The following is a 16,636-nucleotide window of genomic DNA, read 5'->3' on the forward strand; positions in this document are numbered from 1 at the left end:
CACTCCGGAGTAAAATCGGGAGGATTAGGGCGCTGCTTCTGTCTGCCAGTCCAGCGCTGGTGGGGAGGAGGGGGAGTGCTTTGGGGAGCCTGTAAAACAGGGAGCACTTGGGAAATGGAAACTAACACTGTCAGCCAGAAAAACCCTGCAGTGTTCCTCCGTGAAACGTCAAGAAGCTCACAAGCAACTGTGGGATAAATTAAAGGTAAAAATGGAAAGTTGGGTGAGAAAACTGAAATCTATCTGCAGTTGAACTGTTGGCACTTCTGAAAGCGGCGGCTTGAAGCTGGCAATGAGTTACTAGTCTGTCCTTGGGCTTTCTCCCCACTCGCCTTAGCTCTCTCCCTCTCCTCTTTTGCAGCTTTTCTGGTAGACAGTGCACCCTGAGATTGTCGCCCTGGGAGCCCTTCTTTGAATTTCCGACTTTTTTTTTTTTTCCCCCTCTTGTTCTCAGACCTAAGCCTCCCTTTCCTCAGATAGTATTTGTTCAGGGACGCATCACAGACGAGGTAGCGGGGTAGGAAAAAGTTTTTTTTTTGGCTTTGGGGAACTTGGGCCTTTGTGGTGTCATTTCCCCTGCCCCGCCACGCCCCCAACCACGTGACCAAGAAAGGCCGGAATTTTGTGAATGGAGCCGAAAGGTGGCTGCAGGGGCGGGAGAAGCTCCGCCCCCTTCCCCGGAGCGGCCAATCTGCTAGCGGAGCGCTGCGGGGTCAGCAATAAACAACAATGGGCTGGGAACATACGACACGTGATTGGCTGAGGCGGGAAGCTCCGCCCCCTCCCGGTTACCCTGGATACCCGTCAGGCTCTGGCCGCCGAGAAGGTCTTTGGAAACTGTTGCTCACGTTACAGAGGCTGGTTTATCCCGGGAATGCTGGGCGGCGGGGCACCCTAGCTCTTGGCTCCCCGCCTGACTGCACCCTCAGAATGTACCCCAGAGCCTCACTATTCCGCTTCGAGGGCCAGGGAACCCTTCCCTGGGGCCGAGGTTTAAGTGCAGTTCCCGCTCAAAATGCTTGTGGGTGCTCGCGTGTGCACCGGCTCTCTCATTTACTAGTGTCAGGGAATGCACGGTGGGTGTCCACAGTTACTGGGTGTTTACCCAGTAATACTTTTGCTGTTGCTGCTTATTAAAAAAAAAAAAGAAAGAAAGAAAGAAAAGCACTTTTTAAAATTATTTTATTTAATTTTTTTTTACATTACCCTCCTAGGTTCCCTCCATGGGGTCCGGAATGGAGTCTCGTGGGCTCACACTCCCATTTAAATGCGTCTCTCTCACGTTCCATTTAAGGCAGGAAACTTTGCAATAGAAATTGAGAACTGCAGCACGTTTCTCTACGGGCGGAACAGCTGCCGGAAACGTCCTTTGGTCTCCAGCTCTGGACGCCATCAGGATCACAAGTGAATTTCAACACCACTAAGTCCCTGGTCCCATCCGCACGGCCTCCCATCGACTGTTGCTGGGCCGAGGCTGCTTTCTGAGCGACTTTTGGCCGCTCCGAGCCTCCGAGGCGCGCCAGGGCAAGTGGTTTCAGACTTGCAGCCCCCACTTGGTAACGTCCAGATCCTGGTCCTTGAAACCCGAGCCCTACGGCCGCTCGCCCCCGGCTCCGGGCTCCGGCTGTTTAAAAGCTGGAGAGGAAGTGAGAGCGTCAAGTACAGTAAGTGACACCCTCCGCCTCCGTGTGTACAGAACAAAAGCTCAGGAAACTTGCGGGTGCCCGGGACATCCGAGCCACCCCATCCCTCCCTGGTCCTCCCCACCTCCACAGCGGGCTGGGAGCACCTTGCCCCAGTGCACGCGTGGGACACATGTGTTGTTTTTTATACTTTTCCTCGCCTAGATTGATTGCTCTGGGGTCCTGCTAAATTTCCCTCCCAACGCAGCCGCTCCTTACAAGCAATCCCTCAGTTCCCGGGTGCTTTTTCTTTATTTTACTGCCCCATGAGCGATACGATCTCGTTTTACGTGACGGCTGGCGGTTCAAAAGTGGTGCTGGATGCCGGGAAAACGGGAACAGAATTTGGGCCAAAAGCTTAGTAGGAACGAGTCTGCCAGAGCCAAGGGGGGGCTCCCCATCAGGTTAAAAGTAGGGGGTGGGGGTGGGGGTGGGGGTGGGGGTGCTGGAGATGTTGAGGGAGCGGATTCGGGGGAGGAAGGAGGCACGGGCTCGATGGGTCGCACTTGAGAGTGTACACCCGAACCGAGCAAAAGTGATGTAGGCAATTAGCCCCGTAGTGGACCAAACACACCACCGGCGAGGAACACTAGCGACTCGACACACATGGCTTCGGTGTCCCGGACGCCCGGACAGCCCGCAGCGCCGTAGGGAGGCAGTTGATGTCCTCGGTGGCGTTCGCAGGCGGTGGCTCCGGCGCCCTCCCGCCCGCCCGCCCGCGGAGCATCGGCTCGGGAGAGGGGCGCGAGGGATCCTCGAGAAGGGGCCGCGAGCCGCCTGATTGACAGCTCGAAATCTGATCTTGTGAAAGAGACGCGGAGCCAATGGGAGGCAGCGATCCATCAGTTTGGATTGGAGGCCCCTGGAGGAGAAGTAGAGGAAAAACCACCGAATTGAGCTCTGTCAGAGGCGCTTTCGGCTTCCAAAGGGGAAGTGCTGGGCAATAATTAATGTTTTTATTAAATTTGGAGGGAATTTTTTGCAGCCGTTCGCCTAGCGTGGCCTTCAGGTGGGTCTTTCCAACAACTTTTTATGTCTCTCCAGATAATTGCATGGTTGTGGGTTGCAAAAACTATCCTTATGAAAGAGGTGTCTCCGTCTCTTTAGTCCCGTTAGGTGCAAAGCAAGTCTCGTTGATCGCCATTGCTAGTTTTGCACACGTTTGCGAATCAGAGCTGCCCGGGGTACACCGACCGCGCAGGGAAACATCGAGAGTGTAAATAAATACATCGCCTCTGGTTCGGATTTTTGCTACTGCCGAAAATATGTAAATTGTGAACTCTCTTGGCTCTCTTTGGATCCAGGTGAAGGAGGCGGTGTAGGGAGGGTTATTTTTGTGAATGGGACTGTCGGAGGGTAATTAGTTATGCAAATTCAAGAGCTTCATTCATGATTTTTTTTTTTTTTTTTTAGCCTAAAAGCCATCTTGTTCCCCTCTAGGTTGATAGAAGTCCAGATCCCGAGGAAATCTCCAGCTAAATGCTCAAAATATAAAACACTCAGCTGAGATTTGCGAAGAGCAGCAGAATGGATGGATTTTATGACCAGCAAGTGCCTTACATGGTCACCAATGTGAGTGATCAGTTCGAAAGTTGCTGTTTATAAACTTGACTCCAACGGGGGGGGGGGGGGGGGGGAGGAGGGAGAGAATGAGAAGGGAGGGGGTAAGGGGGTTGGGATTGCAGATACTTTATCTGCTTTGTTGCCACTGTAGGGCGACTCTGCTTCTAGAAGCCCAGTCTTCAAAATGAGCTTACCTTTCAGTGATTTGGATAAGGCATAGTTTTGTTTTTAAGACCCCCCCCCCCTTTTCTTTTCTGATTAAAGTGCCCAAGATGAGTGGAAGAGGAGACGCAGGGCAGCAGCAGCTGCTGCACTCAAAGTTTTTGGCTGGGTTTGTCTGCCACATTGAAAAGAATGAAGTTGAGACAAATGCTGACACTTTTTGTTTACATGGGGTGTTTTTGTTTCTTTTTTTGTCGTCTCCTTTTTTTCCTCATGTTTTTAATTTCACCACTCTATTTTTATTTTTTTGTTTTGGGGGGGTGGTATCAGAGAGAATAAAATTCACTGTATTTTAGTCCAGCTTTGATCCAGCTAAAAACGGCTTTAAGTGTGATTGCTTAATGTTGTTTTGATGCTGAGATGCCATGAATATATGACTGATAAGTAGTAGTGTGTTACGCTTGGCGCTGGGAAGCAACTCTCCCTGGTTGTTGAATTCTCAGCCTAAGCTCTCACTGTCAGATGAACGCAGAAAATGAATATTGGAATTGATACTATGGACTTTTATTTTTCTATTTAGAGAGAGGATCCGGTAGGCTTATGGTTGCATGTGTTTTTTTGTGTGTGACATCTGAGGTTTACATTTTTTAAAAGGATTTTATCTTTCCCTTTGTAGAATCAGCGTGGGAGAAATTGTAACGAGAAACCAACAAATGTCAGGAAAAGAAAATTCATTAACAGAGATCTGGCTCATGATTCAGAAGGTGAGGTTTGATTTTGGGCTGAATTCCTCCCTCTTCACCTATCCTCCCCACCTTCATAAAGCAGAGGAGTACTTCAGTCTTAGCTTAAAAATAACAATCTTTCAAATTACTGCATTTAACTGAGACTTTTACTTGGAGCAATTCACATAATGTGACAGTTTGCATTGGAGGATATTTTATGGCCCTGTCACAAACTAATGAAAGAAGGAAATAAAAACTTAACAGTGACATCCTTCTCTTAATCGTTCTTTTGTGTTTAAATACTCTTGTCCATATGGCACATAACTAATTCCATACACTGAGGTCACAATTTTAAAATATCCAACACAGTGAGACAAAGTAAGCAGCTAGGTATACTACTTAATTTCTCATTTCTACTCTATTAGAAGTTAAACGATGTGAATGGTAGTTTGATTTCCCATTCCTCTTACACTAAAACCATTTACTGTTATCAAACTTTTCATGGATAATTTTGATGACTACATGGTGAGGTCATAGTATCTTGTTTATAGGCCTTTGAGTGTTCACTGAATCATAATTAAGGCCTAATTTATAATTATAATACCTATTTGGGAAATTAGGTTACAGATTTTTTTTTTTTTTTAAGGCACTGTTGGTTAGGAGGTCAATATTTTATAAATTATTCCAGCCATACAGGAGCATTCATAATGAACTTAATATACTGAGATTTAATTATCAAAGTTCAGTTTGCCATTTTGATGAGGCATATTGAATTCTGAAACTTAACTCAAATCTTCATACATGTTGGACACCCTCTCCCTCCTACTATGACAGAATTCAGAGTTTGGGACTTGATAATAAACAGGTGCCAGGGAATTATCTTACTTTTACTTTTGTAAATCTATTCATGTAGAAATTTTCCTCTAAGATCTTGTGTTTAAAAGTTGTCCCTTTTAATTTTGAGCCATTGAAACTCAAAACATACGGTGCTTTAAGAATTGTACCAGGTACTGTTACATCTTTTATATAAGGTTCAGAAGATAAAAAGAAAGTGATTGTCAGCCTTTCTCCTCTTTCCTCTGCAAGAATTGACTCTATTTAAGAAAGGTTTACATGGACAGATACACCTTCACCTCAGCCTTTTTTGAATCCTAGTGTATGTGTGTCCCTGAGCTTATTATTACGTTGTTAAAAGGGGGAAAATATTGCCTTCGTTATTTAATTCACTAAAAGAATCTCTTAAAGAAGTATTGCTTAATAGCCATTAACAGGGCAGGATTATTGAGCTATTTAAGTCATGAATCTTATTTTCTTTTTGTATTGACTCCCCTCCCCAAATTAAATTGATGCTTAATACCAATTTCATGACAAACATTTCCATTTAATGGAGCCTAAAGGTTTTTCAAATCTTCTGTTTATGTCTCTGACTTGTTTTTTAGAACTCTTTCAAGATCTAAGTCAATTACAGGAAACATGGCTTGCAGAAGGTAAGGCAAAAAAAAAAAAAAAATGCTTTAAAAGGAGGGGAAAAGCAACTCTAGAAGGGGGAAAAAAGTCCTGAAGTTGCTGTCTTAATGTTCAGCCCAATTAATTGAGCTCTAAAAGAGCCACCTCATGTGTCATGCATACATTAGAGTCTCTGATGAGTTTGTCTTTGGGGAATCTGGGGCTGCACTACCCAGTGTCATCACAAATTACCAGGAGAAATTGCTTCCAGCTCACAATCACATCTGCTTTTGGCAAGAACTAATGCACCAAGACTTCAAGTTCTAAGCCTCTGTTCAGATTTTAATTGCAATTGATCAGGTTTATATTATTGTACCTCGAGAGACCTACTAGAGCCAGATCCCGGCTTGCTGTTTCTTTTAGAGCAGCGCATATCATTATTTGGTGTTCTGGTGGAGGACTTTTCTGATGGCAGAAATTAGTTTCTCTGGGTTCATCAGGACGGGATGCTTCAAGATTTAAGTGCAAGTGTCTTCTTTCCACCTTGCTCACAACACAGAACGTTAGGTGTGTATGCAATACTTAGGAAATCTATGGCTTTAAAAGAAATCTTTGGGGGATTTGAGGATTTAAAAAAATGTTTTCTATTTGTTGCTATTATGTGATATTTGCTGAAATTGATTTTTGCTTTTGTGTCACTTTTATTAGGATTTATTTACTACAGCAATGTGACATCTAAAGGCTTTACTCTTATTTTTAATTACTTTTTAGTAAAATTTTGTGTTACAGTCTATCGGATCTTTTACTGGCTGGAACTTTATTTTATAGGAACAATGAGATATTGCTTCAATACAGCTTGATACAACTTGAGAAATGCCTAATCTTGAGGGGCTCTTTTTGGTGTCCATAATTTGATTTTTCTTTTGGGTTTGTCAGAAATGTGAAATATTAATTTTATCCGAGGATGTGTTTTATGGGAAACACAAAGAGAAAATTATACACATTTTAGCATTGAGTATAATTTATATTTCTGTCTGTATGTTAAATGGGAAACATGGCATTTTTGGAACAGATTTTTTAAGGTTGTTAAAAGAAGAGAGAGGGTCTCTTTAAATGGAACCCAAGTGTTGCTATTGCTACTTTGAAACAGACTGCAGTATTTGATCGGTGGTCTTGCTTGCAGTTCATCAAGTTGCTGTTAGCATGTAAAATAAGTTTCTTTGTTTTGCTGATATTCTGGTTCTCCAAAAAGCTCTTGCAGTCTTTATAAATCTTTTAAGTTAAGTAGCTTTCCCAGTAGCCTTTTGAAAGGGTGGTTGTATTTGCATGTTCAAAAAAAGGTAAGTATTAATGAAAGTTTTAGTTATATTTAAAGGTCATTTTGCTTGTCTCTGTAAATGAAACTTATTGCAATAGGTTACTTACTGTTGCAACACAAACTATATATCCAAACCTAACTTTTTCAAGAAAAATTTACACAGAGATTGTGGTGTTAACTTTGATCTGTTAGTTTTGCAAAGTTGAAGGTTGTAAGGACATTACATTTATGAGGACATTTATTCGCTTATCTAAAATAACTTGAAATGTCTATTTTAATTGTTCTCGAAGGTTTGTTAGTTCTTAGATGTTTAAGTCTCATTGATTCCAAGTCATTGGACTTGCTGGCAGATTTTGCATGTGCATAGCAACTCTGTTTCTGGAATTTTAAAATGTGTATTCTGTGACAGACTCTTGCCATTTTATAATCAGTTTTAGTACAGTCTCTTACTTTTGACTTGTTTTGTTTATTTGTCGCTTGGTAAGTGATTTGAATAACTTATCCAAGTTAATCTTTTAAAACTCTGCACTGAAAAAAAGAAAACTGCACTGAATGTATTTTTACCCATGTTTATTAACGCACCTGTAAATCAGATCTGAAGATCTAACTTTATATAAAACAAATCTAGAAAATGACTGATGTATTTGGAGGAACATGGGCTTTTACTCCGAAAATAATTAAGAAGCTTAAATTAGTTTTAAGGAATTAATCCTGGAGGTGTTTTATTGAATACTCAGGTGGGCGACTGTTTACAAACTATGGATAAGACTGCATTTTAGGATAATGTAAACAGTTTTCAAAATAGCTTACATTAATTTATCCTATCATGATATAAGCAAAATGTTGTTATTATGATTTTTAAAATCTAATAATGGAGATTTTTTTTTTACTATTTGTTAATAGACTGCATATTTATTTTTATTTTTGGCAATTCTATATAATTATGTTTTTGTTTTAGCATTTTAATTGACTTATCTCACATCTTGAATTAAGAGATCTTAAAATTACATTAGATTATTTGTAGCTAGATTTGTCCATTTCTGTCCTTCTGGACATCTAGAAATTAAAACATTGCCAAATTGGCAGACTATGGACTGTTTATATATTTCTTTTCATAATGCTTGGTAGCCAAGAAAGTGACCGTGGAATTTTAAGGCATCTTGACCCTTTTAGAAAAGATCATTGGCAATTAACCAAGTTTCTCTCATGAGTTAGCATCCCACTGGGAAGTTAAACAGGTCTAAAAATCTTATTAGACATGAGAGTCAAGTTGTGTCATATGAAAACCATGTTTTTAAAAAGTGATCAAAGCCCTGAATATTTGGGAAATGATCTGTCCCAAGATGTTTGTTTTTTCCTATAAGAGTTTTTGATAAATTAGACTCAAAGTGCAACATATGGATTAGTCATAGGTAAATTATTGTGGATTATGCAGCGTGTTTTATGTCTAAGGACAGATTAGGGTGGATAAGGCAGGAATATTTGAGGGTGAGGGTAGGAGCCCCTATTTTCAATTTGCTAAAGTCCTCTAATTTGGGAGGGGAAGCATGGAAGTATATTTTTAATTTCCAAACAGGGATCCAAAAGTATGTTTGTAAAGAATATGTTTGTATTGGTATCACTTTCTGAGTACTAACACTGCAATTTAAATGTTTTTAACATCTCTACCACCATGAAATCTATTCACACCTCATCCTGAAGAAGAGATAAAATATGTTTGTAAAGAATGTAACTTTGTATTAGTATCACTTTCTAAGTACTAACACTGCAATTTAAATGTTTTTAACGTATCTACCACGACGAAATCCATTCACACCTCCTCCTGCTGAAGAGGTTTTCAGTGACCACCATAGCACTTAAAAAAAATGTGTATTTTAAATTTTGCCATAGTATTTTACTATGTACAATTCTTTATTGATTTTTTTTGTCTTTTGAGTTAGATTGCTACTGACAGAAAGGCGATTTCAATTATTTGATCCCATGAAATAATGAGTTCATATAGCAATCCTATCAGCATCACGGTAACGTCTTATTCTTAACAACCTGTTTTACGTGGTGCTTTAGTGAATGGTGTCCTAGAAATTCATGGTTAAAATGTACTCTTTTGTGTGTGAAGGAGACAAACAGAAGGATATAGAATTGAGTTTAAAAAGGATTGCATTCTTCTAAAATTGCTGACTAGAGCTTACCTACTAACGCAGCTTGAAGAGAAAGAATAAATTTCATACGTGTCTAATGCAAACTCACAGCAACTTTTGAACATTGTTTTTGGTGTGGAGCTAGATGTTCTTGAGGTTCCCTTTCACCAGTAGTATTGAGGACAAAAGTCCATAGTGATTCGCTGCCACAGGGTAGGATGTTTTTCAGTGGTGTTATATAGCAAGTAGGATTCCTGCAGCCTCCCCACTTGAATCGAAGTTTTATGTCCAAGAACAACCTCCCTACACCACAGGTTATTACTTCATGCAGATAAGGCTTTTTTTTTTTCCTTTTGTTTTGTGTGACCTTCAAATAAAGGTTGACTTAACAGTAGAGATGTCATTGTATCTTCTCCATTTACTTCAGTAGCTGATACTAAATTTACATTCAGAAGAGCTTACTATGAAGTTCATTTAAATAACGTGTACTGTTGTTACTAGTCATCCACAATGCACATAATCCTGATGTACTTATTTTTATTTTTCAACAATTATACTGTTTCTCGCACATACGTTGGATATGTGCTTGTTAATTTTTTTATGTGATATGGTACGAACTAAAGACTTTAAAAACTACATTATTTTATGTGGCTTACGTAAAAAATGAAATGAGAATTAAGGATTAAATTACAGAAGTCCATACTCTTTCTCAGTATGAATTATTTTGTATGGGGGGGAGGGGCATGCTACTACTCCTTTTTTTTTTATTGCACCAGGAAATAGTCTAAAATACGAAAGGAAGACTGCTTATTACTTGGACTTGATTAAAAGATAGCAGGTAGAGTAAGTATATTATATTTTAAAATATTTTTTGGAATTATATAAATGTCTTTTCATGTAGGGTCTACTAGCAAATTTAAAAAGTTGGTTAAAAAAATAAAAAATAAAAAATAAAAATAAAAAGTTGGTTAAAAATAGAACTTGGTTGTAGTATAGCTTAGATCTATGTTTTCCAGAGGGTCCTAATCAGGATTCATGAAATACTGCTTTTCTGGTTCTGTGACAAGCAATGTGTCATTTCTTGAATTTGGTAATATAATTTTATTTCCTTTGACCTGTGTACAAGCTTATGATTAAAATAATAATAATAATAATACCACCACCACCACCACCACCACCAATAATAATAATAACAATGTCAGACCTCTGTAGTAGTATTAGGTAATAGAAACAACAGCTTGTAAGCTATGCTTGTTTCTAAGTCACTCCAGGTCAGAGTAGAATTACCATTGAAGCTGCCCTGAGACTGAAGACAACCGGAACTTACTGCTTTCTTTTTTCTAGAGTATCAAGAATTAAAGATGTTTCTGTCATGGGGAAGTAGCTCCCCCTCCCCCCCTTTATTTTTTGTTTCTTTAAATATGTTTATATTACTGTATTAATTAATGCTCATACAGCAGGACAATCATTTTTAATTTTTAAAAGCGGATGTGGTATAAAACCAGGCTTCGTGGCTTCATGATTATTTTGTTCCATGGCCTGAAGCTTCATTTCATGATTAAATAGAATACCACGCAAAGGTTGATTTTCTCGCTGTTTTACTTTTATTTAAAATACAATTTAAGTTTATTTAGAGAAACTTGTTTCTAATTCTTTGATTCAAAGAGAAATGCCACAAAGGTCAGCAAAAATCTATTATCATCTCAGGCTAAAGAAACTGAATAATAGGCAAGAAAAATAAGACATTTCTTTAATGATTCCCCCCCCCTCTTATTTCCTTCCTCCCTCTCCTCCTTCCTTCCTAGTTTTATACATTTAAGTTTTTGTTGTAAGTTACTGTATAAAGCAGGATGGGTTATTTCTCTGTCTGTCTATCTATATCTGTCTATCTAGCTATAGATTGATTTAATTTTGTAAATTTGTCATTTATTTAAATGTATATACCTTAATGGATCTGAGCTGTATAGGAGACAGAGCAGTAAAATCGCTGTGTTTATTGCAAGTTCAAGTTGACTTGCTTTAGCTCCCTGGAAGGGTGTGACATGAAAAGATTGCGGTTGGGCCACATGGCTCATGCTGGACTGTGTTTTTGTGAATGGAGGCAGAACTCCAGTTCTGCCTGCTTGTCTGGAGGAATTGCTGAGGAGATCAGCTGTCTCATTCACAGGCAGAAAGAATGACTCATACATCTTCCGCCTTGTTTGGCTCCAGGTCATTGTTACAGTGGATAGAACTGGTTTTAATTAAATATTAACCCCTTTTATACTTGACGTGTGTTCCATTTGTGAGTTTTCTGCTTTTTTTCACCCCTACCTCTGGGAGAAAACTCTGCAGACCCCTGGTTTGTAAGGAACCAGGGGCTTTTTACTTGGCTGCAGCCAGGCTTGGAAAATATGTAAACTCCCACCTTTTCTTAAGTAATTATAATTTCTTTCTGGAAGTTTAAGCATAAAAATCAAGGAACCCTGTTTAAAAATTGCCCCCACCCCCAGAAGTGTTAAGAAAGTATGTTGAAGCTGAAAACGAGGGTTAGTGATTCTGTGATGTCTAGATCATGATTAATATTTTCATGTGTTTGTTTCTTATAATATGTATTGCTTTGCAGTAAAAAGAGAGAGAGAGAGAGAGAAAACACAACAACTTTGGATAATAATCTAGGTAAAGCAAATAGCTGAGAGAGCAGATACTACCCTTTTAAAGCCGGAGTCCTGAGACTTGATGGCAACTTGTCTATTAATGTGCAATGAACTGATAGAGCCGCTCCAGCTATTACCAATAAAATCCACATGCTTCATCTTCTTGAAAGCCTTTTATTGGTCTTTTGGTCTGTACTTTTCCCCCTTGCCCTTTCTTACTCTTCCCCTTCCTCTTTAATTACATAGTGTGGGGAAACATTTTCATTCCCCAAAGGTGATTATTCCAAGCCTAGTTTATAAGAGATAGCAGTGGAAATTGTGTTTTTTAAAGGTTGGCCTCTATTGTTAATTTTCCACTTTGGAGTTGGTACGGCTTGCCACAAATTTTCAGGCAGCTGTAGTTTGCTACTTCACAGAATTCCCGTGAATTGAGGAAAAGAGGAAGCGAATGATACGAGTGTGGCAATACTTTGTCATATTTTCCTTGCCCAGATCCAACGTGTGTTTTTCGTTAACTGCTTTCCCTTTACCCTAACTTGAAATTAGAAGTATACTTAAGCCTTTGTCTATTTAAGTAGCATGCTGCTTCATTTGGTCTATTCCGTTTCTTAAGATTAGCTTCTGTGAAAATGTGAGTCATATGTTTTTTGTTAAAATGCTGTAATATGTTCAGGCATAAGTGTGAAGTATTTATTCAGTATGTTAAGGAGTTAGAACAGAAATAGCAATTCTTATAGCAATTCTTATTCTTTTTACAAATTGTTATGGACCTATTTTCTGTATATTTGTGAAGTATGACTTCCAGCTTCTTCTAAAATTTTGCTTTTTTTCCTCCCCTCACACCTATCCCAACACAGTGATTTTTATGTCTTTCTTGCAGTGATACATATCACAGAGTTGCAGTTTTGTCTTGTGATACGATAGTAGGGAAAAAATAATGTCTGGCTTTTAGGACATTCATACCAGCATATTTAGTTACAAATATATTTTTGTTACTCACCAGCTATTTTTAACTATTCCTGTAAAGGGATATTACATTTTTATTAGATTCTTGTAAATGTTGGCTTTTTAAAAGCATAGTAAATTGCTGTGGTTGATAATTTTGCATCTCAATAGTTATGTCTGTTTAGCTGTTAATTTAGAAGGAAAACCAAAACATGTGGGTCTGATGGAAAAAATGTGTAGGATTTGGTTCTGTCTACCTGCTGTTATTTATTAAATAGATATTGAAAACATTTTTGTATTTTTTTGGTGTGAAGACTTATTTTAAAGGGTATTTCCCCACTTACATGAATCTGTGAGAAAAATGAAGCTTGCTGTAATGTCAAAAATGTTTATAGTTAAGAGAGTACTAATGTACAAATTTTAGCTGTTATTTTTATCTGTTTCCAGTATAATTTAGGAGAAGTGAAGATTTTAAACTTTTACTGTAATGACTGACGTAGTTTTGTGTATGTAAATTGAAAGAAATGGGTGGGAGGTGAAAGTTTGAAAAAGATAAGTGACATTGAGGATTTAATTTAATTGTCACAAAGCCCCTGTATTATCATTATTAAACTGATGAATGAAATACAGTTCAAATAGGTTAAATAGTGTACACAGTTTACAGATAGAAAGTCATAAAACTATGACTTGAAGTTTGCATGGCTTTAGTTACCCATGGTAGCAGACGTCAGTGGAATATAAAGAGAAAAAAAATTTTTCTTCCATTATATGCTGATCATTTATAACTTGGAAGAAGGTTCTTAATATTTTTGGTGACAGAGGATAGAATTTGTCTTTAATAAGTTGAAGTATGGGTGTACATAGATCGTTAGGAAAAAATTTAATGTCAGACTATGTATATTTTAACAATCTGCAAGGTTATCATTTGTTCTGCTCTTAATAATAGGACACAAGTTTTATTCAGCCACATATTTCTGTTTTTAAAAATGTGATTCCATAAGCTGATACAAAAGGATGTTTAATACTATTTATGTTGTATTTCTTTTGAATATAGAATTTCTTTTTATAGGTGATTTTTCTTAACTCATTCAACTACCTACCCGAAACTTTTTCCATAGAGAATGATTATTTTCATAAACATTCCCTATTCACAGTAGGCTGTTTTTAAAAAATTAATTGAATCTATTTTAATATAATTTGACTGGATAAAGCATTTCAGTGTTCAATATTACTAGTAAAGTAATACTAGTCATCAGATCATAGCTAAAGTTAAATGAGCTAACTCCTATTTTCACCAAATTAAAAGGAACTAACTTCTATTTTATGAGGTTTGTGTGTGTGTGAGAGTGTGTATACTTATGTGTGCATGTGAAGATGTATTTTACTAATATCCTATCAATTCGAAATAGATTATTTTGATGTGTAAATCAGCCGTGATGAAAATATTTTAGAAGCGAAAAAGTGTACTTATGTTTTGATTGCTGCCGAATGCATTAAGTCCTTGCTATTCAGTATTTTTTTCCTTTACTAAAAATAGGGAAGTTGCTTGACATTAGGATTGATGAAATAGTGATACTCTTTTCTTTAGAGTTGTATAGTTGCCCGGAAAATATTTTGCATGAAAAGATGGAGTTTATTTTTGTTATTTATAATTTTATTCTTATGACATAATCACTAAAATATTTTATTTTCTATATGAGCAAAATCAATGGACATGCTTTCATTAAAAAAATCTTTGTAGCATGTCTTGGCCAAGTTTAGATGGAACACCTTTAATTATGGTAGTCTAATTTGCACTTGACCGAATATACCAAAAGCAGGCATTTCTGTAAAAGCAGAGGGATGTGTGTAACTGCACACATCATTTGAAAGAGTGCTGTAGTTAATTTCGATGGGCTGCTGAAGCACTGGCAGTGGGTGAATTGAAATACTTCTTACTCCATTCTTGCAAAGAAGCACTGCAGCTAATAGAAATCCTGTAGCTTCTTCTATTTTGCATGTCTCTTTTATTTCTGTCTGGCAAGTGATATTCAGAGGGACACAACTGCCACAGTTAGATTTCTGACACTTATGTTTTCTAGTTGACATCAATGGTTGCTTCTATTTTCCCTCCCAAGTATTGCTGTCAATACCATTTTAAATGGGAGCTCATTGGCAAATAATCATAGGTTTGGTCTGAGCCGAAAAAAGATCTTACTTTGAAAGATCTTGCTTGACATTCCTTATGCCTTGGCAGTTTCTCTCTTAATTTTTTTTTTAATTTTTTTTTTTTTTCTTCAGCTCAGGTACCTGACAATGATGAGCAGTTTGTGCCAGACTATCAGGCTGAAAGTTGTAAGTATAGTATGACTCATCTCTTGAATCTCTCTGTCTTCCTTGTTTCCTTCTTTCCTTCTTTCTCTTTGGTTGGTTTCTACCTCCAGTGTCTGTTCTCGTATTATGTTGGTACCTTTTTAGCTTATAGTCATGAGGTGATTCTGTGTGTCAGGTAGTGACATTAGCAGAATCCCTGTATGATCTGAGCGGAGCTCCAAATAGTAGCTAAGGAAAACCGTTTTGATTTTGATTCTCTGTATTTGGCTAATACCTTTGGAGAAGAAATAGGCAGTGATCGATGAATGCACAAATGTTTACTTCCAGTTTTTTGGTATGTTCACGAGATAAAGTCTGAATGTTGATGGGAGAAAGCCAGTAAAGATCCACATGAGACTTTATTGAATGACTTTGAAAAATTTGTTGGCTTGTACTGTTTTATATTCATGAACTTTCACCTACTTTGATGTAATTTTTAGCTTCGTTTTCTGCTTCCTGGTTACAGTAACACAAATGGAAGTAGCCCATGACTTCTCTTAGGATCCCTTGGGTGTTTCTTTCCCTGAGCTTTGTTCCAGGGCCTGTCAGACAACGCGAGTCATGATTCATGGGACGGTGGCCTCCCCGTAATCCCTGAGTGAGCATTAATGCATCTACCAACGTGGCTATCTCGGGCTTTCCTCCACCTATTTATGCTCTCCCTTCTACCAACTAACTGCAGCTGTTGACCTGATGTGTAAATAGTAAAGAAGGGGGGTATAAATGTCATCTTTCTTAAAAAAATATTTCATTTATTTATTTATGAGAGACACAGAGAGAAAGGCAGAGACACAGGTAGAGGGAGAAGCAGGCTCCTTTGGGGGGAGCCTGATGCGGGACTTGATCCCAGGACCCTGGGATCACACCCTGAGCCGAAGGCAGACGTTCAACCACTGAGCCACCCAGGCATCCCTATAAATGCCATCTTGATGATGAAAGTGACCTGATACGTTTTCATTCTGATAGTACCATTTAGAGCTCTAACTTGTTTCATTTTTCCAGACCATTGACAGTTTCACAGGGGGCAGTTTCAACAGCAACTAGAGATGCTTGGTGCCTTATAAAGCTTATCAAACCCTTATCTCACATGGAATCTCACACAAATACGTGACTTTGAGGAACTGAGGTCTGTGAGCGATGCTTTCCCCTTTACGTTTGCTATTTTAAATTTACCAAGTGTCAAGGGTGGTAAGAGGTAATGTCCAGATTCCCTCCTGTGTTTTTAGTTCAGCTTTGTTAAAAATTTTTTTGTTCACTTGGGGTAAAATATACCTAACAGAAAAATTACCATTTTAACTATTTTTTAAGTGTGCAGTTCAGTGGTACTCACATTGTGGAAACATCAGCACTGCCCACCTAAAGAACTTTCTCATCATCTCATTCTGATCTCTGTACTAACTAAAAAATAACTCCTCACTGCCTCGAGCCCCTGGTAACTGCTCTTCTATCAGCTTGATTTTTGATCAGAGAAGAGAATTCTGTGTGCTGTTTGATGTCGACTCTAGTTATTAGATGATGTCAAGGCACCTATTCGGCAATGATATAGACCTTAGTTAGAGACCCTTAGAAATTTCTAGAAAGATGACAGCCAAGGATGACAGCTAGGCAGGGCCTTCCTTTCTTCTTTAAAGTGTGGGAAGGGAATGGTCACATTTCCAGCATTTCTCTT

The 16,636-nt window shown here is 38.5% G+C and overlaps 2 protein-coding genes across 12 annotated transcripts in view; one reads left to right on the top strand and one right to left on the bottom strand.

Annotated features, from left to right (window-relative positions):
* The first annotated feature begins 853 nt into the window (after window positions 1-853).
* Window positions 854-16,636, top strand: part of ETV1 (ETS variant transcription factor 1) — a 96,586-nt gene continuing 80,803 nt past the window's right edge. The window contains exons 1-7 of one of the 11 annotated variants that reach the window (XM_077856719.1): window positions 854-1,076; window positions 1,215-1,664; window positions 2,790-2,986; window positions 3,123-3,254; window positions 4,084-4,171; window positions 5,572-5,619; window positions 14,896-14,949. In XM_077856719.1, coding sequence (XP_077712845.1) covers window positions 3,210-3,254; window positions 4,084-4,171; window positions 5,572-5,619; window positions 14,896-14,949 — 235 coding nt within the window. In that variant the 5' untranslated portion in view covers window positions 854-1,076; window positions 1,215-1,664; window positions 2,790-2,986; window positions 3,123-3,209. Of the gene's footprint in view, window positions 1,077-1,214; window positions 1,665-2,163; window positions 2,692-2,789; window positions 2,987-3,095; window positions 3,255-3,401; window positions 3,460-3,502; window positions 3,605-4,083; window positions 4,172-5,571; window positions 5,620-5,810; window positions 6,146-14,895; window positions 14,950-16,636 lie in introns of those variants that run through there. The other 10 variants (XM_077856723.1, XM_077856717.1, XM_077856718.1 and 7 more) reach the window with 10 other exon arrangements.
* Window positions 1,178-2,403, bottom strand: LOC144288826 (uncharacterized). Its single transcript, XM_077856729.1, has 3 exons — window positions 2,257-2,403; window positions 1,902-1,999; window positions 1,178-1,635 (listed from the first exon to the last, which is right to left on the bottom strand). The coding sequence occupies exons 1-3, from the start codon at window positions 2,288-2,290 to the stop codon at window positions 1,399-1,401; spliced, it is 369 nt and encodes a 122-aa protein (XP_077712855.1). The 5' UTR covers window positions 2,291-2,403; the 3' UTR covers window positions 1,178-1,398.

This window comes from Canis aureus, chromosome 18, assembly GCF_053574225.1.
Source record: "Canis aureus isolate CA01 chromosome 18, VMU_Caureus_v.1.0, whole genome shotgun sequence".
Classification (NCBI taxonomy): Eukaryota; Metazoa; Chordata; class Mammalia; order Carnivora; family Canidae; genus Canis; species Canis aureus.